The following is a 25,399-nucleotide window of genomic DNA, read 5'->3' as shown; positions in this document are numbered from 1 at the left end:
GTGGCCCTTTCCCTGCTTCTTCAGGAATCAGATGGTGACAGGTCTGAGCATCAGAACACAATAAGCTGGATCAGGCGAAAGGGGACACATCTAGCCCAGCCTCCTGTCCTCACAGTGGTCAGCCTGATGCCTGTGGGAAGCCCATAATCAGCACCTGAGCGCATGAGCAACTCTCCCGTCCTGCGATTTCCTGCAACAGGCATTCAGAAGCATGGCTGCCTCCCACTGGGGGGACAGGGCAGAGCCGTTGTGGCTAGTAGCCATTGATAGCCCCCTTTCTCCTTGTCAGGTGTGTGTGCAGGATCCAGGCCCTGGGACCAGTACGGCTTCGCAGGACTGGGGCCTTCCTATGTTTGTTCTGGAGAGGCAAGGTGCGGCCGCACAGGTGAGGCCACTTGGTAACTCACAACACCTGGTGACAAGAGCCAGGAAGGGATATAAGGTCAGCATTTCCCTTCGGCTCTTGGCCACAGCAACACGTTCCCTGCCTTGCTTCTTGATCCTCGGACCCCTGACTTCATGACTCCTTGCTTCCTGACCCTCAGACCCTTGGCTTCTTGACTCCCGGCTCTCTGACCCTTGGACTCTTGGCTCATGACTCCTGGCTTCTGGACCCCCGTTCCTGCTCCCACCCCCCATCTTGCCCCCAGTCCTGACATCCCCTGCCAGGACTTCGACTGCCCGTGAACCAGACCGTGACACTCCTCCATGAATGTGACCCATCCCCTTGCAGAGCCCTCCAAGTTGTTGGTTGTCACTGCTCCCCTGGGAGAGTGTGGGAGGTGGGGGTCAAAATCCAACAATATATATTCTTCCCAGTTAGTAAGTTTAGGTGCAGGAGACCACAGAGCTGTATTGCTGATAGGCAAAGACTCAGACCATAGAAACGTAATTGGTAGAGAGGGCTCTGTGTGATGTCATTTCCCCTCCTCTCCTGGGAAGGCATATATAATTCCCTGTTCCTCCCCCCCCCCTTCTCCTTCTTTGAGTAGCCTTGAGGATAGACATGCCGTCCACTGGCTCCAGCCCAGACCCATGCGTGAGGCTATTTCTATTGTAAATATAAACATTTTACCTCCATCATTTTTACTGCTGCCATGTTAAGGATAATCTAATTCCCTGAAATGGGAATGTTTGCTGTGTATTTTCAGTATGGTATTTTTTCCCCCTTGGCTGTAGCTCTCTCATGTGATTGGCTGACTGTGAGTCACATAAGAAAGACATTCCATTCCATTGTGACTGTTATTCCAGCAACTGTTGTTTTTTAAACTGCTTTTTCTGCTCTTCTCTCTCTCTGTGTGTGTGAGGGAGAATGGCAGAGAGAGAGAGAGAGAGAGAGAGAGAGAGAGAGAGAGAGAGAGGTTTCTTCAGGATCCTGAGTGCCTGTCAGTGTGAAGTGAAGCAGACAGAGGAAGATCCCGAAATGTTAATAGGGAGAATCCTGTGCAGGAACAATGCAAATAAGCATGAGATTGTAGATACGTTATTCTCAGTTATATGTTTATGAAAGGAAAGTCCTTTTTGAATATAAGGAGTCTGGACATTGCACAACATGCTGCAGCTGAGAACCAAGGCAAGACTATGAGTAAGTAATTCATATTTAAAGCTAATTCCCATAGTCTGTTGCCTGATTTCTTAAGCAGGCTAAAGGAAAAGGGGGAGTCCACTGGCTCTGCAGCTGGACTTACTTAAAAGAAGCCTTCACAGCTGATTCCTACATGTTTCAGTTTTGCTGCTAAGGGTGGGGCTTTTGAACTCTGTTCAGCCACCCTCCCCCCATACACATGAGTGCCTGGAGGGATAAATTGCAATTAATATATCCTCTCCTACCTATGAAAACGCCACAGAGAGTTCCACAGAGTAACTGTGTGAAGAAGGACTTTATTTTCTCTGTCCTGAATCTTCCAATATTCAGCTTCATGGCAAGTCCATGAGTTCTGGTGTCTTGAGAGAGGGAGAAAAACCATTTCCTGTCTGCTTCCTCTGTGCTGTGCAGGATCTACCATGTCCTTTCTTACTCATCTTTTCTCTGAGATAAAAAAACCCCAACACTGCTGCCTTTCCTGTTCCACCCCCCTTGGTCATTTTCTGAATCTTTTCCAACTCTGCCTTCTCCTTTTGGAGAGGAGGCAGTTTCCCAGATACTAGGAAGGATGACACAAAGGGAACTGTTCCCCTTGAGAGCTTTTCCCTGGCGTGTTCTGAATTTTTAGGGAAGTTTAGGGAAGTTTTTAAATGACTGATGTATTAATGTATTTTTAATCCCCTGTTGGAAGCCGCCCAAAGTGGCTGCGGAAATTTATTATAAGTTGTTGTTGTTGTTGTTATTATTATTATTATTATTATTATTATTATTATTATTATTATATTTTATTATGAACAAATTAGGAGCAAGTGACAGTGGAGTCTCAGCGATGGACCAATTCATGTTGCCTCAATATAAGAAGAGAATTCTGGGTTGCAGAGAGACGCTGAACATTGAAGAAGGAGAAGCGTTGACACTTTTTGTTCTAGTTGAAGATGAATCAGCATACGGGGGGGGGGGGGGTTCAAAAAGTATCTACATGGTGCCTAGAGAATAACTTGCACCTAAATATTAGCAAGACAAAGGAGATGGTGTTGGACTTTCGGAGGAAGAGAGGGGAACCTGCCCCGTTGTATATCGGAGGGTTGTGTGGAGAGAGTCTCTTCCTTTAAATTTCTGGGAGTTTACCTTAGTGAAGACCTCACTTGGAAAAGCAATGTAACTCAGGTGGTTAGGAAGGCCCAACAGAGACTCCACTTCCTCAGGGTCTTGTGAAAGAACAATGTTAAACAACAATTGATGACCTCCTTCTACCGGTCCACAATAGAAAGTGTCCTCTCATATTGTATCACAGTGTGGTACGTTGGCTTGACAGCCACGGACAGAAAGTCTTCACAGAGGGTGGTGAACACAGTACATGATATCATGGGCTGTCCCCTGAGCCCGCTAGATGACATCGCAAGGGATCGTTGCCTTAGGAGAGCGAGAAATTTTCAGGGACGATTCACTAAAAAACAGTTTCTACCCGTGGGCTGTTAGGCTGCTGAACGGAAAATAATATAGTGCAACTGACTTTCGGGGTTGGTGTGTTGTGCGACAAGCACAGAGTGCAATGAGATTGAGTGTTTTTTTGGGGGGGAGAGACTGTTAATTTCATTGTACAACGATTGTACATAATAATAATAATTTACTATTTATACCACGCCCATCTGGCTGAGTTTCCCCAGCAAATCTGGGCGGCTCCCAATCGAGTGTTAAAAACAATACAGTGTTAAATATTAAAAACTTCCCTAAACAGGGCTGCCTTCAGATGTATTATTATTATTATTATTATTATTATTATTATTATTATTCGTTTGGAGCATGCCACTAGTCCTCATGGAGGCAGCATGCCACAATCCATATGGCTCAGCCCTTCCCCTCTGGGAGCATCGCTTCAGTGCTTAACCAATCACATAGGGTTGTTGGGTGGGTTGAATGGCGGAGAGGCCAGAACCACATCAGCTACTTTGAACACCTCGGTGGGAAAATGCAAGTGGATCATAAATGCAATAAAGAAATAGTTTTGACATGCAAACTAGGCCAGGATTTTACCACAAGGCAGCCAGTGTGCTGTGGTGTGGTGAGAGTCCCAGACTGGGACCTGGGAGAGACCAGGTCCCCACTGCGTCTCAACCTCACCTCTCACCACCTTGAGTCCCTTGCAGAAAAGGGGTGGGCTATAAATGCAAGCCATGGCAGCACCTGCACTTTGGAACTCCCTGCCACTTGAGACCAAGCAGGTGGCTTCACTGTATGCTTTTCGGTTCCTGCTAAAAACATTCTTTTTTTTTTTCTTTTTTTTTTTGTCTACCCAGAAGCTTAGGAAGCTGGTGTGAATTTTAGCCTGTTTTAGCTTTTTAACTTTCCTACATGTATCATAACCTGCCCTCCCCCCCCCCCCGATTTTATGGTTTTCATAAAATTCTCTGGTGTTTAAATTTCATGGAATGAATGAATGAATGAATGAATGAATGAATCAATCAATCAATCAAAGCGGCCTTGAATCAGTCGTCCCTCATGCAAGATCTGATTGTGGATGAGGAAGCCTATTTGATACACAGGACTGCCTCAGAAGATGGTTTGGAAACTTCATGTCAGAGACTGGCTGGATGAAGAGGAGTTGGGGGAGGCACCATCCGGGGAACCCCCAAGGGAACCCCCAGAGGAGTAAGGCTTAGAGTCTCGGGATTGGTGGTGGGGCACCGAGGAGAGGTCAGAGGGAGAAGATTGGCAGGAGTGGCAGATGCTTAAGGGACAACAGGCTTTAGTGAGCAGCAAGAACCTGTGTCAGAGAGCAGTTCAGACTCCGAGGCTGAAGCAAAGGAGGGGGCCAAGGGGCTGCTGAAGAATTAAGTGAGTCTCCCTGTTCTGCTGCAACAAGCTCCCCTCATCGTTGTCCTCCCAGGACACGCAGAGAAACGAAAAGAGCAGAACGGGGGCCAGAGGTGCGCAGCCACAATTTGAGACTGCTTGGGAAACAGCTGGGAGAGGAGGAGCCTTAGAAAGGGGGGGGGGAGGAGGGACCTTCAGTTCTGGCCACAGCTCCATAGGTACAAAATCTGCTGCAAAGTGTTGCTGAGTTGCATGCCATTTCCTGACTAAGAAACAAAATAAAAAAAATCCTTCCAGGAGCACCTTAGAGACCAGCTAAGTTTGTTCTTGGTGTGAGCTTTTGTGTGCATGCACACTTAGAATCATAGAATCCTAGAGTTGGAAGAGACCACAAGGGCCATCGAGTCCAACCCCCTGCCAAGCAGGAAACACCATCAGAGCACTCCTGACATATGGTTGTCAAGCCTCTGCTTAAAGACCTCCAAAGAAGGAGACTCCACCACACTCCTTGGCAGCAAATTCCACTGTCGAACAGCTCTTACTGTCAGGAAGTTCTTCCTAATGTTTAGGTGGAATCTTCTTTCTTGTAGTTTGGATCCACTGCTCCGTGTCCGCTTCTCTGGAGCAGCAGAAAACAACCTTTCTCCCTCCTCTATGTGACATCCTTTTATATATTTGAACATGGCTATCATATCACCCCTTAACCTCCTCTTCTCCAGGCTAAACATGCCCAGCTCCCTTAGCTGTTCCTCATAAGGCATCGTTTCCAGGCCTTTGACCATTTTGGTTGCCCTCCTCTGGACACGTTCCAGTTTCTCAGTGTCCTTCTTGAACTGTGGTGCCCAGAACTGGACACAGTACTCCAGGTGAGGTCTGACCAGAGCAGAATACAGTGGCACTATTACTTCCCTTGATCTAGATGCAATACTCCTATTGATGCAGCCCAGAATTGCATTGGCTTTTTTAGCTGCCGCGTCACACTGTTGGCTCATGTCAAGTTTGTGGTCAACCAAGACTCCTAGATCACTTCTTCTGATACACTGAAACAGAAGTCACCAGACCCTTCTATATAGTGAGAAGGTGGGGAGGGGGATTACTCAGAAGGGTGGTGGGAATGGGTGATTGGCTGATAGGTGTGGTAAACCTGTTGGCGACTGTTAATGACTGCAATTGGTCTTATAGGAAAAAGCAAGGGGTGAGATGGCTAAAAATAGCTTTATCATGTATAATGAGAGAAGAATCCAATGTCTCTATTCAGTCCAGGTCTCTCCATGGTTTTAAGTTTGGTAAGAAGTTGCAATTCAGCAACTTCTCTTTCCAGTCTATTTCTGAAATTATTTCTGAAACTAGTTACAGGTAGGTAGCCATGTTGGGCTGCCGTAGTCAAAACAAAATTTAAAAAATTCCTTCCAGTAGCACCTTAGAGACCAACTAAGTTTGTTATTGGTATTGTATCTGAAGAAGTGTGCATGCACACGAAAGCTCATACCTAGAACTAACTTAGTTGGTCTTTAAGGTGCTACTGGAAGGAATTTTTTGTTTTGACTCTGGCAGACCAACTACCTACCTGCAACCTAAATAAAGCGTTCACTGTCAACGGAGACCTGCATCTTTCTGCAGACCTGCACCTGACAATAATAATAATAATAATAATAATAATAATAATAATAATAATAATAAATAAATAAATAAATAAATAAATAAATAAATTTATTATTTATCCCCTGCCCCAAGGGAAGTTATTTAAATGAAGGTTGGCTGGCCATCTGTCAGGGGTGGTTTAGCTGTGATTCCCGCATTGCGGGGAGTTGAGGACCCTTAGAAGTCCCTTCCAAATTGACAGTTCTGTGATTGTGAGGAAGGCAGGTGGGTTCATAGGGGTGGATCTTGGCCAGCCTCCCATCCTTTCTCCACCCCCTTGCAAAAGACCCCCCCCCCAGCCCCAGAGTCTCCCATGAAGTTAGACCACCTCCAGGATCCCCAGTCAGGACTCCACCTTCCTTGTTATTGCCCAGGTTTATTGGCTGGCTGTACAGATACAAATGTCAGGGTTTGTGTGTGTGAAAGGCAAACCTTCCCAACCCCAGGTCCTCCCCGACGGATGACAGCTCCCTCCGTCCAAAATCCCGGCTGCTGGGCGTTGGAGTCTGACGATATCTGGAGTTTTGGGGGAACAGCTGGTTTTTAAGGGGGTCATTAAGAATCCTTTTCAGGGGCCCTTCTCTGGTCCGTCGATGAAGCCCCGCATCCTCCTCCCACTCTCCGGCCACCTGCCCTGTCGCCTCGCTCTCTCTGCGGCTTGTCCGTGCTTCCTCCTCGCTGGGAAGCATGCCTGGAGCGGGGCCTCCTGCCGTGGCCTGGCCACCTCTCCCCATGGCCCCCTCAGACCTTGGACTCGCTCTCAGCACTGGCAAGGTTCCCATTCCTCTCCTTGTCCGCGTCCTCCTCCACCGCCGCTTTCTCGGTGGTCCCTTCCTCCACCTTCTCGTCCAGCCGGCTGGGGATGGACCAGTAGAGGTGGGCATCCATGCGGGCGGCCGCCTCGGACAGTTCCCGGGCGCTGCAGCTGGGCGTGGGCACCTCGAAGGTCTGGTGGAAGCTGTTGTAGTCCACTTCGTAGAAGCCGTCCTCCAGAGAGAGGACGGACATGAAGCGGTGGCCCCACAGGACCTCGTCCATCAGGTACGAGCTTCGCGCTTGGCAGGTCATCCCTGGGGGGGGGGGGGTCAAAGCAGAGAAAGTGGGGAAACTGAGTCAGGATGGGCAGAGTCACCAAACGCCACCTTCAGATGGAGGTGGACGTTCAACCGGCCGAGCTGGTGCCATGTAATGACCTGGCATGAAACCCATCTTATATGTGGCAGTAGCTACCCTTTTAGGGACGCGGGTGGCGCTGTGGGTTAAACCACTGAGCCTAGGACTTGCCGATCAGAAGGTTGGCGGTTCGAATCCCCGCGACGGGGTGAGCTCCCGTTGCTCGGTCCCTGCTCCTGCCCACCTTGCAGTTCGAAAGCACTTCAAAGTGCAAGTAGATAAATAGGTACCGCTCCGGCGGGAAGGTAAACGGCGTTTCCGTGTGCTGCTCTGGTTCGCCATAAGCGGCTTAGTCCTGCTGGCCACATGACCCGGAAGCTGTACGCTGGCTCCCTCGGCCAATAAAGCGAGATGAGCGCTGCAACCCCAGAGTCGGCCATGACTGGACCTAACTGTCAGGGGTCCCTTTACCTTTTTAGCTACCCTTTGGAACTCCCTGCCTATTGCGACAGGGATCTATCTTACATGAGCTGCCCACCGTTTCCCTAAGTCATGGGTAGGCAAACTAAGGCCTGGGGGCCTGATTGGGCCCAATCGCCTTCTTAATCCAGCCCATGGACGGTCCAGGAATCAGCGTGTTTTTACATAAGTAGAATGTGTGCTTTTATTTAAAATGCATCTCTGGGTTATTTCTGGGGCATAGGAATTCGTTCACCACCCCCCAATATAGTCTGACCCCCCCCACAAGGTCTGAGGGACAGTGGACTGGCCCCCTGCTGAAAAAGTTTGCTGACCCCTGCCTAAGTCAAGTTGTTCCATCTCCTGCTGAGCTTCTTCATACGCAAAGAGCAGAGCCGGCCCACCGATGAGGCGAGCTGAATCACCTGCCTCAGGCGGTGGAAGGCCAAGAGGAGGCACCCTGCCTGCCCCACTGCTGCCGCCTGAGGAATGCTTCTCTTCAGTATACGGTACTTATTATTAGATTTATATACTGACTGTTGGGTCCACCTATTATTATTATTATTATTATTCATTTATTATTGAATTTATATACCACCCTATACCCAGAGGTCTCAGGGTGCTCCACAGAACAATATTTTCCATCTTTTGGACGGCCCTTAAAGGGGAAAACTAAGCTAAACCAGGCAAAAATGCTATCAAAGGAAGAAATTCTTAGGCAACTGGATGTATATATAGCCCCAAGCAGCTTAATCAACAGAAAATGGCTTCATTGCCCCACTAAATTGCGCAGCCAAGAGAGAAACTGCAGAGCGCTTGCCCCAGTTTTCAAAGCACACCAACGCCGCTTTGACTTGTGTTTAAGCAGCACAAGCAACCTGGCTCAGTACTGTCTGCACTGACTGGCAGCAGTGGCTCTCCAGGTTTTCAGAAAGAGCAAGCAGCCCCACTTCCACCTGGGACGTTCTGCATGCAGAGCAACTGTTCTGCCATGGAGGCTTTCATCTAAAAAACAAAGTTCTAGTCCTCATGGTTCTGATTTAAATAGGAAGCTGCCTTATATTGAGCCAGACCATTGGGGATCATCTGCTGGTCCTTTGAGTCTCCCCCCTCCCCACCAGCCCACCCCAACCAAGCCCAGTGATCTTCAAAGCCTGACACACACCCCCCCCCGGCACGCCATCTGTGAGCCAGAAGCCTTTGCAAACAGCACTCAGACCGCGAGGCTTATGCAAGTGCACACAGGGCAGAGAAGGGGAGAGAAGTCAACGCTGGAGGGTCCTGGGAGGTGAAGAAAAGGATGGGGACCCCCTGAGAGGGAAGGCCCCCCCTGAAAGTTCCTGAGACTCTGGGTTCATTTGCACACCACCGGCCACAGCTCAGCGCTGTGAGAAGGACCTATAGCCTTACTCAGAAACATGAGGACTAGAACCTTGGTTTATTGGGGGGGGGAGGCCTGTAGGAACCAGCACTGGAAGTCCCAGCATCAATCCCCCCGGCATCTCTGGGAAGGGCTTGGAGAAACCCCAGAGTCTGAAAGTCAGGAAAGCCACTGCCAGTCAGTGCAGGCAAAGCATAGGTAGATGGACCAATGGTCTCACTCGGGATAAGGCAGTTTCTGGCTGCCTATCTACTCATAAGCCCAGTTCTAGCTTAGGGACTGCCTAGGGCAGGGGTCAGCAAGCTTTTTCAGCCATGGGCCCATCCACCATCCCTCAGACCATGTGGGGGGCTGGACTATATTTTGGAGAGAGAAAATGAACGAATTCCTATGCCCCACAAATAACCCAGAGATGCATTTAAAAGCACACATTCTACTCATGTAAAAACACACTGATTCCCAGACCATCTGCAGGCCAGATTGAGAAGGCGGTTGGGCCGGATCTGGCCCCCGGGCCTTAGGTTGCCTCCCCCTGGCCTAGGGCCTTCTATCCCAGCTCAATCCCATGAGCTCACCTGCAGGAGTGTCGCTGGGCGAGGTGCTGAGGCTCATTAGGAACACAAGAAGCTGCCTTAGGAATGCAAGAAGAGCGTGCTGGATCAGGCCCAAGGCCTCTCTAGTCCAGCAGCCTGTTCTCCCAGGGCCTTCTCGGTGGTGGCTGCTCCCAGACAACTTTGGAGCTGCCTCCCTGGAGAAGCTCTTTGCTGTCCTTCCCTTCCACTGGCAGGTGGAAACCTTCTTGTTCCAACAGGTGTTTGGGAACTGACTGCTTTTAAGGCCTGGGGCCACACTGTTTTTATTGCAATTAATGGTGTGGTTTTAACAGAGCTCATATGTGTATATAGTTTTATATTCTCTCAATGTTTAATTGTATTTTAATAATCAAATTTTCTATGTTTTTAGCGGTTCTTGTTTCTGTCTGTAAGCTGCCTTTCGTCCCATCAGGAGAAAAGGCAGGAAATTCTTCTTCTTCTTCTTCATCTCTCTCTCTCTCTCAGCTCTCAGCAATTAACCACAAAACTGTACAATTAAAAACCTTATAAAAAGTGGAAAAAATCCAGACATCGATTAACCATTGTGGAAAGGTGTCCTCAATTGCGTGGGCAGGTCCTGGTGGGAAAGGAAAGTTTCCAGTGGCCATATAAAAGTTGGCTTATGGGTTGGACAATTTTGGGGGGTCCCCTCCCTCCCTCCCTCCCTCCCGCCCACCCTCCCCCACCTACCTGTGGCCTCCACCATCCCCTCCAAGATGACCACGATCTCAAAGTCGTCCTTCTTGAGCTGTTCCCGAGAGACCTCCCAGAAGGGGCTGTGCTCGTTGATCTCATGGCTGATGATGAGCGGGGAGACCAGGAAGAGGCGGTCATCTCCAGTCTCGAAGCCCACGTTGATGTCTGTCTGGTTGAGGGGGATGAACTCCCCTTCCTGGGTCTGCTTGGACTTGATGAGCTTGGCTCGGATGGAGGCCTCCACGATGTGTGAGTTGCGCAGGTCCCCCACGCGGAACATGAGGCAGAGGCGGTCGTCGCGCAGGGAGACCACGGCGTGCGAGGAGAAGACCAGTGTCTCGGCCCGCTTGTTGGGCTGCGAGATCTTGACGAACATGCAGCCCACCATGAAGGCGTTGACCATGGAGCCCAGGATGGCCTGCAGCAAGAGCAGGATGATGCCCTCGGGGCACTTGTCCGTGATGACCCGGTGGCCGTAGCCGATGGTGGTCTCCGTCTCGATGGAGAAGAGGAAGGCCGAGACGAAGCCGTTGAGGTTGTTGACGCAGGGCGTCCAGGCGTCGTCGCCCAGGTGGTCCAGGTCTCCTCGGCAGTAGGCGATGAACCACCAGATGAGGCCGAAGAACAACCAAGTGCTGGCGTAAGCCAGGATGAAGACCAACAGGCTGAAGCGCCACTTGAGGTCCACCAGCGTCGTGAAGATGTCCGTCAGGTAGCGGTAGGTCTCGTGGACGTTGCCATGCTGGACGTTGCACTTGCCGTCCTTCTCCACGTACCGCTGGCGACCCCGCTTCTTCTCTGCCTTCTCGGGCTCCTCGCCCAGGCGCCGCAGGGCTGCCGGCTTGAGCTGGGGCCCCGGGACCTTTGCTTCGGGCGCCAGGGGCTCATGGATGGAGGAGAAGGCCGAGTTGTCCTTTGCCATGTTAGAGCTCGCGGGGCCCGGGCAGCGGCTCCCAGTCTGCGGAGGGGGAAACGCAGGAGGCCGGGTTAGTGCCGGAAGCTGCCTGGTGCAGAGCCAGGCCACTGACTACGATATATATACATACGATATACGATATCTTTATTGTCATTGTCCCATGCAGAACAATGAAACTGAAAAACTACACAAAACATTCAAAAACCCCTAAAAACTCTGAAACCCCATTTTAAAATACACTATTCAATAGAGACCCCTTATGCTGCGTTTAGAACCAAAATCGCATTTGGATAGAAAGTATTTCTCAGGCGGCTGGTCCTGGTCTTTATAACCCTGTACCTTCTTCCAGAAGGCAGAAACTGAAAGAGATTGTTTCCGGGGTGCGCACTATCCTGCGCTATCTCTGCCGCTTTCTTACGGCACCTGGAAGTGCAGATTTGATCTAAGGTGGGAAGAGGGCACCCAATTATTCTCTCTGCAGTCTTTACAACCCTGGACAGCATTGTTCTTTCCCTGGCCATGCAGCTCCCAAATCACACACATAGACCATAAGTTAATACACTCTCCACTGCACAGTGGTAAAATGCCATCAAGAGGTCCTTTGAGAGATTGTTTTTCCGGAGGATTCTCAGAAAATATAACCTGCTGTGCTCGCTTCATCAGGTATTTGCTGTTTTCTCCCCAGGTTAGGTCGTCTCTCAGCTCCATTCATAGAAATCGAAACACGGAGACCTGTTCCACACACTTCCCCTCAATAATAAGTGGCTGAATATTCAGTGTTGCCTGTTCTGACCGGCAGCAGCTCCCCAAGGTTTCACGCAGGAAAGGGGTGTTTTTCCAGCCTTTCTTGGAGAAGCTGCTAGTGGGGATTGCAGCTGGGCCTTCTGCATGCCAAGCAGGGGCTCTGCCACTGACATGGGGCCCTCCCTTCAAAAGCAAAGCAGGATTCTAGTCCTCGTGATTCAGAATAAAGAGTTTACCTGAGGAGAGCTGCCTTATACTGAGCTGGACTTTGGGGTTCCATCTTACTGAGTTCTGCCTTCACTGGCTGGCAGCAGCAGCTCTCCAGGATATTCGAGGCAGGGGGGTCTTTGCCCAAACTTACCTGCAGATGCCAAAGGGGACCGAATCTGGGACCTTTTGCCAGCAAACTATTCCAGCGCTTGGGAACCCTTCCCCGCTGACTCCATGCCAGGGCTATGGTTGGAGCCAGGTGCGAGTTGCTACCCAGGCAATAAGCAGACAAGATGAAACAGGAGCAGCGACGAGGCTGTCTGTTCCACAAAACGGAAGCATTTTATCTTCAAACGGTAAAAGCAGAGAAGTGTCAAAATTTGAGAGTGTGATTGTGCAGTCACAAGGCGGGTGTCGCTCCTGTATTTTTAAGCCTTTTATGCCTAAATCTTCACTGTGAAAACTGCACCCACTTGCCAAATCACAACTAGCGCTCTGGGGCTTGATAGAGAGACCTTTCTTGAAGTCGTGTCCAGCCCTTACCTGGTGACACTCACAGAGCCCCCAGAGGAAGATCGTGGCCCTTCAGGAATCACAGAATTATAGAATCACAGAAGTGCAGAGCTGAAAGGGACTCTAAGGGTCATCTAGCCCAACCCTCTGAAGTGCAGGAATCTCAACTAAAGCATACAAGACACAGGATTTTGGCATTTTGCTCTTCACTCCAGCCACACACACCCAACCTTATTCTGGTGACCTTGCCTCTGCTCCAGGTTTGGACCAAGACTGATGCTCTGGACCTGACTTGTTTGGACTGTGGATGTTATGCTTAGTGGCTTTGATCTCCTGGGATCAGGACCCTAGTCCCTGGGAATGAGACTAGATGCTAGAGGATGCCAGTTCTACTTTCTGTACATCCAAGGATGCTGGAGAGAGGAGCGGAAGGTGGGCTGGGAGGAGAAGGAAGGAATATTATGCTAGAATTCAAGAGTATTATTTCAAGATTCAACAGTGGAACGGTCTCCCTTGGAAGACGGTGGACTCTCCTTCCTTCAAGGTTTTTAAACAGAGGTTCGATAGCCATCTGCCAGGGGTGCTTCAGTTGTTAATTCTGCATTGCTGGGGGTGAGGCCTGGGAACCCATACAACTCTATGATTCCATTATGCTGTGAGTTCTGTGGCCCCTTAAGCGCTTGCAGGCTTATTGTGGCACCAGATGACATGGAGAAGAGTCCAGGTTGTGAACCCATAGCCACTGAGAAAGCAGCTCAGGGTCCCACAGCTGCCTTTGTGGCAGAACAGGCCCATTTAAGGTCCTGCAAGGCTCTGTTCTGTGAATTTTTGATGTAACAGACCAATGGTGTCATCCACTGGGCCCCTGGAGTCTCCAGAAAGTGCTCTGTTAACTGTGCTTGCAGGAACATTAACTGCTCCCAGGAAACATTTTTTTGCTACCATTCCTGCACCCACTTTGCAATTCATCGCGGGCCCAGCATCGCCCATCCCTATTCCCAGGGATCGCTGGCTGCAGAAAATATCATCTTCATGGTGCTGCCCCATGCTGCAAAAACATTGGCATTATTCATCCTGCTCCTGGCATGCGCCGGTGTGTTTTTAAACTGCCTGCCTGCGTGCGGGTGTGGTGTGGGACCTGCCGATGCTAAAACTGGCATCCTTTTCGCATGGTGGGTTCAAGGAGAGGGTGACGTGGATTTGGGGGGGGGGAAGGCTCTCACTAAGTGGGTATTGTGCCTAGACAGGCATCAGTTTTTTAAAACACACACACCTACCTCTGCAGGTGTAAACACAGAAAAAGTGGGGTTTACATAACAGCCATGTTTCTCTGCACTGGGAGACACTGGATGCTGGAATTTACAGAACAGGGAGCCTGTTCCTGCTGGCTTCTGTCGCTGGGATTCTTGAGTTGTGATTCCTGCACAGCAAGAGGCCGACTGGATGGGGACCCCAGCTCTGCAATCTGTGATGCTAAATTTATATCCTGCCCTCCCTTCCGAAAGAGCGCAGCGTGGCAAAGCCCAAAAAAACTAAAGGGAGCAGGGAATTATTCCAAGGCACACAGAGACTGAGAAAGGGCTTGAAGGAAAAGGAAGGTCAAAAGGGCAACATTCTGGATCAGACCTGTGGCAGCTCTAGTCCAGCATTCTGCCCTCACAGTGGGCTGTCGGTAGCCCCAAGGGGAATCCCAAGAGCAGGATCTGAATGCAATAGCCCTCTGCCCTCCTGTGGATTTGAGCAACAAGGCTATTCAAAAGCATGGACTGCCTCCATCTGTGCGGGCAGACCATGGGCATTGTGGCTAGTAGCCACTGATAGCCCTCTCCTCCATGAATGTGTCTAATCCTCTTTTAAAGCCACCCAGGTTGGTGGCTATCGATGCCTCCTGTGGCAAGGAGTTCCACAGCTCAACTATGTGATCTAAGGCTTGCACACTTCAAAATCTGAAGTTGCAACCACGAAGCCTAGAAACTTGGCCTTTTAAAAAATGCAATATGTAAGCCTTCCCCCTCTGCCTCAGTTTGTTGTTGTGGAATAAGTTGCAAGCACCACTTATAAAGTTTCAAATCACATGCTTATTTCCCATGCGTGTTTAAAGGCTTGTTCCGGGTCTTTAGGCTGGAGGAGGAGATCGCCCAGCTCCCTCCCAGGCTGCCTGTCCTGATCTGGGCCCACGGATCTGTGCCTCCCTCAGCGGGGCTGGTGGCGAAGCTGCGAGGAGAGCGGGTGGGTGTGTTGTCGAGGCCCAGATGGCTCGACTGATTAAGCACGGCTCTATTTTTAAACTGCGTCCACAGCAATAATTGAACAATTGCACCTGTTCCCGATAAACCGTGTCTGTCTTTGGTTATTAATAGGCAGTGTTTGGGGAAAGAGGCCCCTCTCACCTGAGAATGTGTTCATAGACTCAGAGTATTCTAAGGTCAGAGGGGACCCTGAGGGTCATCTAGTCCAACCCCCTGCAATTCAGGATTCACAGCTGAAGAATCCCTGGCAGGTGGGCATCCAAGCTCTCCTTTAAAAGCTCCAGTGAAGCTTTTTGCAGGGAGGAGTCCAGAGTGGAGGACCCAAATCAATCAATTTAAATGGCAATAAAAGAGAGTCTGACTAAATATCATTAAGAACTTTCTGCCAGTAGGAGCTGTTTGGCAGTGGGACAGACTCCCTCGGAAGGTGGCGGATTCTCCTCCCTTGGAAGTTTTTAAGCAGAGCTTGGATTGGCAGCCTGTCAGAGATTCTTTAGCCGTGGTTCCTGCATTTCAGGGGGTTGGACTAGATGGCCCTTTGATGCCCCTTCCAAACCTGTAATTCGACTGTTCTGTGAAAGGGGATTGAGAGATGCTTTGCTTTCTTAGGCTACTCGAACTTTTGGGTCAATTGACCGGCAGGAGTTTCAATATGGAAGAAAGATTGTGTTTTGCTTTGTTTTTTTCAAAAGGGTCAGAATTAATTTACAGGATTCACTGCCTTTTAAAGCCCAATCTCACAAGGGGACCCAGACCCAACAGGACGCCCCCCCCCGCCTTTCGTTTTGATGGTTTGCAGGCAGACTCTCCCCCCTCCCCATAGCGCAGGGCAGAGGAGTCCGCGTGCTTCTCTTACGTCAGACGCAACGCTAGGAACAGATTGCTGCAAAGTTGGCAAGTGCTTTAACTCACAGGTCTGGGGGCGAAGGTCCCAGGTACACCTCCCTGGGCCCAACTCTGTACCCCAAGGCTGAGCCCTGCATATCCAGGCCCTTAGAAGCCCCTCTTGAACCCTTCTCTGCCAGTGAAAAACCGAGGTGCCCACTGCAAAAAGAATCCAGGTGGGGTTTTTTATGTGTGTTGTTTTGCAGCTGGCGTTCCTCCTCTTCCTGCATTGCATTCATGCCCCCATTCCTATCTGGGACCCAGTCCATGCCAGCACCCTGGCAGAGACAAGACAGAGTGTGGACTTCAGCCCCTTCCCCTTTCTCCTCATAGCGAGCTGGCAAGGAGAGGGAGGAACAAGCACACCAAGTAGGGCAGCCCTGGGGAGAGGTGTGTGTGTGTGTGTGTGTGTGTGTGTGTGCGCGCGCACAGCACCCCCTGATGCGCTTCAGCTGCAACCTCACAATGCCAGCTTGGACGCTGCCTCTTATTTTTGAGCCGTGTTCAGACTCCCCTCCTGAAGCTCTCTCCATGGTCCTGATTCTTTGCCCATCAGCCTAGGCTCCTGGCTGGTGGTCTTTGGTAGCTCAACCTTGCTGTCTGCTGGCTGCTGCTTGGAGGTTCATAAGAACCTAGGAAGAGCCTGGCTGCTGGATCAGGCCAAAGGGGGGAGGGCATCTAGTCCAGCAGATGCCCATTATGGGAAACCCACAAGCAGGATTCCACCACGAGAGCCCTCTCCCTTCCTGCATTTTCTAGCGACTGGCATTCAGAAAAATCGCTGCTTCCAAGTGTGGCAGTAGAGCAGAGCCTTAGGAGAATGGGGGTGTTGAGCCCCCAAGGAGTTCCCCTATTTTCACTGGGGACTGGGACACAAGCCCTGTTCCCAAGCCCTGAGACCTTCCTAAGAACCGCCAACCCCACCCAACACACCAATGTTCCTGTGGAGAAGAAAAGGTTCCCTGCTCTTGCCAACCCACCAACATCTGGCCTTGCCTGGCCCTCAATTTGCAGCCTGACTGCCCCCCCCTTTCCCCCTTCCATCTCCCTACTTATTTTAACTTCCTTGCTGAAAAATGAAATGCACCGGGGGGGATGGTGTCCCCGCAAAACCGCCATGCCTCTTCCTGCTCACCCGACTGATCAATTGTTAGGCACAAGGATTGGCAGATAGAATAATAGAATTGCAGAAAGCCGCCCAAGGGCTCATCTAGTCCACCCCCTGCCATGAGGACAGGGGTCCTGAAGGGCTGTTGTTCAGTGGCAGCCCAGAAGGTCATGGGTTCAAGGCCCAGGGATGTCTCCAGGCAAGAGTGGGAAGGTCTCTTTGTTTGAAACCCGGGAGAGTTGCTGCTGCTCAGTGTGGACCAAGGGCCTGACTCTGCAGAAAGCAGCTTCTTAGGAGTTCAGGTGCCCTTGATGTTCAAAGAATTAGGCCTTCCTTGGTCTCCCTCTGCTGCTCCTCAGCCTCTCCTACCTTACAGGGTTGTTGTCAAAAGGATAACATTATAGGGAAGGACTGGCGTCCGTCTCAGTATCAAATATTTTCTTTGCTGTTTTCATCGGTGGGACTGGTTGCTTTTTCTTTTTCTGCTGGTCTTGATATTTGCTTTTCTTTAAATTGGATTGCATGCATGGCTTTTTAATATTATATGGATAAATTGTTGTTTTACTGTCTGGTTTTAAACTCTGCATATTATATATTTTTATAAGTTACCTTCGGTTTGTTGTTGTTGTTTTTAGAAAGGCAGTTAAGAAACTGACTGACTGAAGTATCCATAATAATACAGAGGATTTAAATATCTATTGGGAAGTGACTGGTGTCAAAAACCCAAATATCTCCACCAGCCCTCTTCCTCCCTCTGGCTGTCCTACCTTGCAGTGTTGCTGTAAAAGGAAACAAGGGAGCAGATCCAGATTTATCTGGGCAAGAGGCTTCAGTTCAAAACCCAAAACACCCTTGAAGCCTGCAGGGCTCCCCTTCATATTATATCCCTCCATCGGGCTTATCCTACTTTGCACGGCTGGTTTTGCAAAGATGAGATGTTAAAAATTTACATATTTATGAAAAGAGAGATCTTGGTTCATGCCCCTGGCTTCTCAGGAAGTTTGCAAGAGACCCTTTAAAAACTCCCTCTCTGCTTTTGCTGCCTTAAAAAAGTTGTTATGGTCATGATAAAACAAGGCATAATAAGCATATACAATTCTGTGATTTTTAGGGAAATTGACCTTTCTCCCCTGCTCTCCTTTGCCCCTTCTCTCCCATTCCCCAGTCTTCCCTACCTTCCATGGCTGTTGTTTTCAGAATTAAAACAGGGGATACCATTGATTTTTACTTTGCAACTCACTCTGGAATTGCCCTTGCAATGGAGAGTGGGGCATGAAAGTTTTAAATAAAAATAAGTTTGCAGATTTTACGGAAAGGAAGCATAAGAGGTGGGACGTGAGATACGACTTTCCCTCCTCATCTGCTGTTAAGGCCTCGCAGTATACTCTGCAACTCAGAACCATGAGGACTGGAAACTTGCTTTATGTAAAGGGGAAGAGCTACTGGCTGAGTGGTTAGAGCACTTGCTCTGCAGGCAGTTCAAGTTCAATTCCCAGTGCCTCCTGCTAATGCTGGGAGAGACCCCGGAGAGCGCCTGCCGGTCAGTGCAGCAAGTACTGAGCTAGCTGGACCCTAAGGCTCTGAATCAGTACAAGACAGCTTCCTAGATATATAAGCCTAAACTGAGTAGACTGGCTATGGCAGGTTTCGGGGCAGGTAAGACACAATCATAGAGTCAAAAGGGGCCATAAGGGTCATCTAGTCCTACCCCCTGCAATGACAGCTGACGAATCCCTGACGGAGAGCCATCCAGCCTCTGCTTAAAAACCTCCAAGGAAGGAGAGCCCACCACCTCGCGAGGAAAGTCTGTCCCACTGCCAAACAGCTCTTGCTGTCAGAAAGTTCTTCCTGATGTTTAGACCCTGGATCATCTTGGTTGCCCTCCTCTGAACAACCTTCCAGCTTCTCGATATCCTCCTTAAATTGTGGCACCCAGAACTGGACACTGGACTCCTGGTAGGGTCTGGCCAAGGCCCAAATAGAGCGGTATGCATTATTCCCTGGTGTCTGGCTCTTAACCAGAAGGTTGGTGGTTCGAGCCCACCCAGGGACACCTGTGGGTAGGATTCCTGCATTGCAGGGGGTTGGACTAGATGACCCTTGGAGTACCCTTCCAACTCTACCATTCTCTGGTTCTCCCCTTCCCCCCTGATTTGCTCTCCTCTACACATCTTCCAGCTTGTCCATGAGACCTCCACCCCTCTCACAGGAACAGAGGACGCTGCCTTCCTTCTACTGAGTCTGACCATTGGTCTACCCAGCTCCATATTGCCTACACTGACCGGCAGCAGTGGCTCATCAGGGTTTCACCAACCCTGCCTGGAGGAGATGCCCCAGGGGGGTTGAACCAGAGACTTCTACTTGCAAGGCTGCTTCCCCTGAGAAGGTTATTCTCTCCGTGACCTCCTTCCCAGCCCACTCCCACCCGGGAAGGACCCCTGCCCGCGATGCCGCCACGAGCTCGTTTCCTTGGCAACCCGGTCCCTGCATCCTCCTCCTCCTCCTCCTCCTCCTCCATCCTTTGCTAAGGCCGCTGGGTCCCTCGAGGGAGCTGTCCGCTCACCTGGTGGTGCTGAAAGCGTCTTGCCTCTTGAGGTCAGCAGCGGCGGCAGCAGCGTGGAGAGCGGAGAGGGAGGGCTGGGCAGGATCCGTGGCCGCCCCCCGGCGGGGCCCATCTCGCCCGGGCCCCCCTGCATGACATCCCCGGCGCCTCTTGCTCCTTCCCTCCTCCGCCTAAATTTAGCTGCAGCTCATCAGCCCCGGAGTCAGTCTCTCCCTCTCTATATATGGGAGACTCCCCCCCCCCAACCGCGTTCCCAGGCACCCTTACTTCCCGGCCGTCGCCAAGGCAACGGCTCTGGACGTCCTTTGGCTGGGATGCTAAATGGTGGCGAGGCTGCACCGTCTCGGCTTAAAGAGAGAACCGGGAGGGGGAGCTCTGGCGGGCGAAGCAGAACCAACATCGCCGCCCCCTCCCCGAAAACGCACGACCAGGCATGATTTTGGAACTCGTCGGAGGGTGTCGCTGAGGGTTGGGTGTGTGCCGAGTGTCGCGGGGGGGGGGAGAAGGGAAACGACAGGCCACCAGCCAGTCACGCTCTTATAGAATCATGGGATTGTGGGGTTGAAAGGGGTACCCGAGGGTCATCTAGTCCAACCCCCCGTCGTGCCGGAATCACAGCTAACGAATCACTGATGGGTGATCATCCAGCATCTGCTGGAAAACCTCCAGTGGAGGAGAGTTGTTGCTGCTGCTGCTGCCGCTGCTGTTGTTCATAGAATTGTAGGGTTGGAAGGGAACCCCAAAAGTCATCTAGTCTAACCCCCTGTGATGCAGGATTCGCAGCTCAAGTATCCCTGACAGGTGGCCCCCTGATTTAGAAATCTGCAGCGAAGGAAAGCTCACTGCCTTCCAAGACTTTTGGTTCGGCCATCAGCCAGTCACTCTGTTGCAATTATTTATTTAGTCTTGATTTTAATAAGAATTGAACAGATAAAGTGAAGGTGACCAAAAGAATCAGCTCACATTAAGATTCGATAACCATCTATCCCTCCCTCTTAATTTAGACATATCTATAGGTATCAGCTCTTCAGATGCCCAGATTGGCACGAAATGAAATCCACGTCTGTATGAAGTAAGTTCCAAGGCTGTCAGGAGCGGTGGAGGCACTCAAATGGTTGCATAATGGATGGTGCGTAAATTGTCCTTTCTGCCTCAGAGTAGAAGGTCTTTCGGAAAGCCAGTGCGGTGTAGTGTCAGACGAAGACCTGGAAAACCAGGGTTTGAATCCCTGCTCAGCGATAAAGCTCCCTGAGTGAGCTTGGGCCAATCACTTCCTCTCAGCCTAGCCTACCTCACAGGGTTGTTGTGCAGATTAAATGAAGAAGAACATGAAAAAGAGCCCTGTAGCTGGATCAGGCCCAAGGGGGGCTGTCTAGTTTAGCTTCTTCTTCTCACGGTGACCAAATATACCTATGGACATAGGAAGCAAGATAGACTGCCTCTAGCAGAGACATCACCTTGCCGAGAAAGGTCTGTATAGTTAAAGCTCTGGTTTTCCCAGTAGTGATGTATGGAGGTGAGAGCTGGACCATCAAGAAGGCTGATCGCTGAAGAATGGATGCTTTTGAATTCTGGTGCTGGAGGAGACTCTTGAGAGTCCCATGGACTGGAAGAAGATCCAACCTCTCCATTCTGAAGGAAATCAGCCCTGAGTGCTCACTGGAAGGACAGATCCTGAAGCTGAGGCTCCAAGACTTTGGCCACCTCATGAGAAGAGAAGACTCCCTGGAAAAGACCCTGATGCTGGGAAAGATGGAGGGCACAAGGAGAAGGGGACGACGGAGGACGAGATGGTGGGACAGGGTTCTCGAAGCTACCAGCATGAGGGAGGCAGTGGAAGACAGGAGTGCCTGGCGTGCTCTGGTCCAGGGGGTCACGAAGGGTCGGACACCACTAAACAACTAAACAACAGCAACAGACCTGGAGGCTCCATAAGAAGAGCCTGGCCAAAGGGGCCCCGTCTTGCTCTCACAGGCACCAACCACATGCCCCAGTGGGAAGCCCACAAGCAGCCCCCCAAAAAACTTTATGGGCCTCAAGTCTTTCCACAGATTATATTTCTGGAATATACCCTGGGGCTTTGCTAGAGCAGCTGCTTGGAATGCAGAAGGCCCCTTAATCAACCCCCAGCATCTCCCAGGTGGGGCTGGGAGAGACTCCTTGCCTGAACCCCTGGAGAGCTGCTGCCAGCCAGTGTAGACCAGGCATGTCCAAATTCCGTCTGTTTCAGTGGCCTGTTCCAGCCCGTCGGTTGGTTTAATCCGGCCCCTGTGGCAGTTTATTTCCTGGGGTAAAATCCTTTTAAAAGCCCTCAACAACTTCAATCCTTAAAGAAGGTCAACTACTTTGGTCGGCCCTCATGGCCCTTCACTTCATCAAATCTGGCCCTCTTTGAAAAAAGTTTGGACACCACTGGTGTAGACCATGGTAGGCAAACTAAGGCCCGGGGGCCAGATCCAGCACAATCACCTTCTCAATCTGGCCCACGAACGGTCTGGGAATCAGTGTGTTTTTAAATGAGTAGAATGTGTCCTTTTAATTAAAATGCATCTCTGGGTTATCATTCATATTTTTTTCTTTTCCAAATATAGTCCGGCCCCCCACAAGGTCTGAGGGACAGTGGACCGGCCCCCTGCTGAAAAAGTTTGCTGACCCCTGGTGTAGACAATACTGGGGTATATGGGCCAATGCTTTGACTGGGCAGCTGACAGCTTCCACAGTTCCTATGTACAGTAGTGTGAATCCAGAAGGAGGAGGGAGCTGTGTGTGCTCCGCTTAAGTTTAACGTCAGAAGGACAGCAGGACTTGTGTAACTCGCCCCTCTCTGCCCCCCACCTGCCTTCCCCATGTCAAATTAATAATGCATTTTCTGCTGGCCACGTCTGCATAGCAGAAATAATCAACAGTGCAGCAATGAGTTTTTAATGAAGGGAGCAGCTGAGGGGATGGGAACAAAATTGAAGTATCGCAGGGGGGGGGGGGAGAGAAGGATGGGAGGAGCTGTCTTAGAAGGACCTAAGAGGAGCCAAGGGGCCCATCTAGTCCACAAGAAAGGAGAGTTGCTCTTGTGCATGGGTAGGCAAACTAAGGCCCGGGGGCCGGATCCGGCCCAATCGCCTTCTCAATCCAACCTGCGGACGGTCTGGAAATCAGTATGTTTTTACAGGAGTAGAATGTGTCCTTTTATTTAAAATGCATCTCTGGGTTATTTGTGGGGCATGGGAATTTGTTCACTCCCCCCCCCCATATAGTCTGGCCCCACACAAGGTCTCAGGGACATTGGACCGGCCCCATACTGAAAAAATTTCCTGACCCCTGCTCTTGTGCCTGTATCCTGCTTGTGGGTTTCCCCTAATGGGCATCTGGTCAGCCCCTGTGAGAACAGGATGTTGGACTAGATGGGCCATGGGCCTGATCCAGCAGCCAGGCTCTACTTCTGTTCTTATGGAACTTCCAGGTGGAGAGGCAGTCTATCTGGATTCCTATCTTCTTTGGGACATTGGGCCACAGTGAGGACAGCAAGGACATGGGTGGCCTCTGTCAGGGCAGCTGTTGGGGGCAGGTCAGCAGTAACTCACAAGGTGTCAGTTAACTCTTTATTCAAAGAAACAGAAACAGCACAGATCACAGCAGCTCTTCTCAGTAGGCCTTGCCCCAATGAGGCAGTTGTGAGGATTGCCTTCCCAAGGCTCTCTAAGACTCCTCCTGCCCTGGTTCCTTGGGCTCCTTTACCTTTTCTCCCTGGGCTCTGTCCTCTTCATCCCTCTTCATGTCCTGGGGGGCCAGTGGAGAGGGGAGACCCCTGTCTTCTTCAGCAGCCTGCCTGATTTCTGCCTCTTGGTCCCCCTCCTCTCCACCTTCTGCTCCTGAAGCTGAGTCTGCACTGCTCTCTGCCACAGCCTCTTCCTGCTCACTAAACCCTGTTGCCTCTTCCTCCTCCCAGTCTGCTCCTTCCTCTCACTCCCACCACTCATCACTGTCCCACCACCAATCCCTTGAGTCTCTTCCCTTGAGGGTCCCCCCCCCCACTCCTCCATGGCAGCCGCTGTGAGAAGAGGGCGCTGGACTAGATGGGCCCCTTTGGCCGGATCCAGCAGGCTCTTCTGATAGGCTTTTGTCCCCCTAGACTCCCAAACCAACAGTGGAAGATTCCACCTGTCTTCTTGTCTTCTCCCATATTTTTCTTTCTTTGAAGAACCTGCTGATGGTGCCCCCCTCTCTCTTTCTCTCTCTCTCTCTCTCTCTCTCACTCTCTGCCACTTGCAAAATGCAATGTCTGCTCCCTCCCGGCCAGCTCTGTCAAGAAGGATACCTGTCAGGTTGCCCGAGATCCAAATTGATCAGGCGGGGGCAATTTGTCATCACCAGGGGTTCATGTGGATTGCAGAAGAGAGAGAGAGAGAGAGATGCTGGCTTCTTGCTGAGACAAGCAGCTCTTTCTCAGTGGCTCAGCCAGGTCCAGTCGTGGGGGGGGGGCAGGTTTTGAGGTGGGGGGGGAGACACACGACACAAATGAAAACAGAACATCTCTTGTTCTCGCCCTTTGGATTCCACCCAGGGCCCGTGCATTTCAGAAAAGGGCCTCCTTGCCTCGGCCTCGATGCTTCTCATTTTATCTTGCGTGGTAGGATCTCCATTAAAAGACTCTTCTCCCAGCTCCCCCAGCCCCCCCCCCCGGCATGTTTGAAAGGGTCAGGATAAAAAGGGAAGAGGGAGGGGAAGCCTCCCACTTGCATGGGTGTTTGTTTCAGAGCAAGGAATAGAAAAGGTCCTTTTCTGCGGACAGGAGGGAATTTTTATTTCTTCTCACAGCAGAGTGGGACTGCGGAACTCCCTCCCACATGAGGCAGAGATGGCCACTGATTCCGAGGGCTTTGAAAGAGAACTGGACAAATTCATGGAAGCAGAGGGCTATTGATGGTGACCAGCTAGGATGGCTATGCTCTGTCTTCACAATCAGAGGCAGCAATACTCATGAATCCCATTTCCTGGAAGCCACAGGAGGGGATAGTCCTGTATTCTATGGGACTGCCTCTCCTGGTCTGCCCCGCAGAGGACCTTAAGGTCCATGAATAACCATAAGGTCCATGAATAACCATAAGGTCCTAAGGAAGTCAGACTATCCTCCCCCAGGGCCAGGGCCTTCTCAGTGGTGGCTCCGACCTGGTGGAATGCTCTGTCCCAGGAGACCAGGGTCCTGCAGGATTTCGCCTCCTTCCGCAGGGCCTGTAAGACAGAGCTATTCCGCCTGGCCTTTAATTTGAACTCAGCCTGATCTTTTATTCCCCTTCCTCCCCCCCCCCCTTTTATGAAGATTACCTGCTCTGAGACCCCACATCAAATTCTTCCCTGGTCTCCTCGCTGACCCAAGTAGGACCAGTTTAGCCAGCTAGCCCTGGGAATTATCTAATGCTTATTTCCCCTAAATTGATTTTTAAATTTTATTGTTATTCATGTTTTTATACTGTATTTTATGCTGCTTTTATAATTGTTTTACATTTGTTGTTAGCTGCCCTGAGCCCGGTTTTTGAACCGGGAAGGGCGAGGTATAAATAAAAATTATTATTATTATTATTATTATTATTATTATTATTATTATTACCCTGCTCGCAGGTTTCTTATAATGGTCCTCTGGTTGGCCACTGTGAGGACAGAAGCCTGGACTAGATGAGTCCCCTTCAGAAGCCTCTTCATATCTTCTCATGTTCGTAAAAGTATTTTTTTGGAAGCTATTTCCGGCTAGTTTAACTTAACAGCTTCCAGATATTTAATGGGCTCAGGATTGTATTTATGTTAAGTGATAAAATAATATGTTTAATACTATTAGGAGAAGATTTAAAGATGTTAATGTTTAAGTTAAAGTTTATAAAAATTGGGATTTGGAAAACCGTTATAAGGACATGCAATGAAATTCAACCAAGGGGAAACG

The 25,399-nt window shown here is 50.4% G+C and overlaps 1 protein-coding gene and 1 long non-coding RNA gene across 2 annotated transcripts; one reads left to right on the top strand and one right to left on the bottom strand.

Moving 5' to 3' along the window:
- The first annotated feature begins 712 nt into the window (after positions 1-712).
- Positions 713-3,027, top strand: LOC309330163. Its single transcript, XR_014151331.1, has 3 exons — positions 713-1,302; positions 1,348-1,585; positions 2,389-3,027. It is a non-coding gene; the product is annotated as an uncharacterized lncRNA (long non-coding RNA).
- Positions 3,028-6,139: 3,112 nt separating this feature from the next.
- KCNJ9 (potassium inwardly rectifying channel subfamily J member 9) lies at positions 6,140-19,995 on the bottom strand. The gene is made up of 3 exons (XM_081841148.1): positions 19,471-19,995; positions 10,277-11,240; positions 6,140-7,110 (listed from the first exon to the last, which is right to left on the bottom strand). The coding sequence occupies exons 2-3, from the start codon at positions 11,202-11,204 to the stop codon at positions 6,782-6,784; spliced, it is 1,257 nt and encodes a 418-aa protein (XP_081697274.1). The 5' UTR covers positions 11,205-11,240; positions 19,471-19,995; the 3' UTR covers positions 6,140-6,781.
- Between the last annotated feature and the right edge of the window lie 5,404 nt (positions 19,996-25,399).

The sequence above is a fragment of the Podarcis erhardii genome, assembly GCF_964252035.2.
Source record: "Podarcis erhardii genome assembly, chromosome: 15".
In the NCBI taxonomy this organism is placed as follows: domain Eukaryota; kingdom Metazoa; phylum Chordata; class Lepidosauria; order Squamata; family Lacertidae; genus Podarcis; species Podarcis erhardii.
Note: the sequence above shows the minus strand (reverse complement) of the source record. Positions and strands in the feature narration are given on the sequence as shown.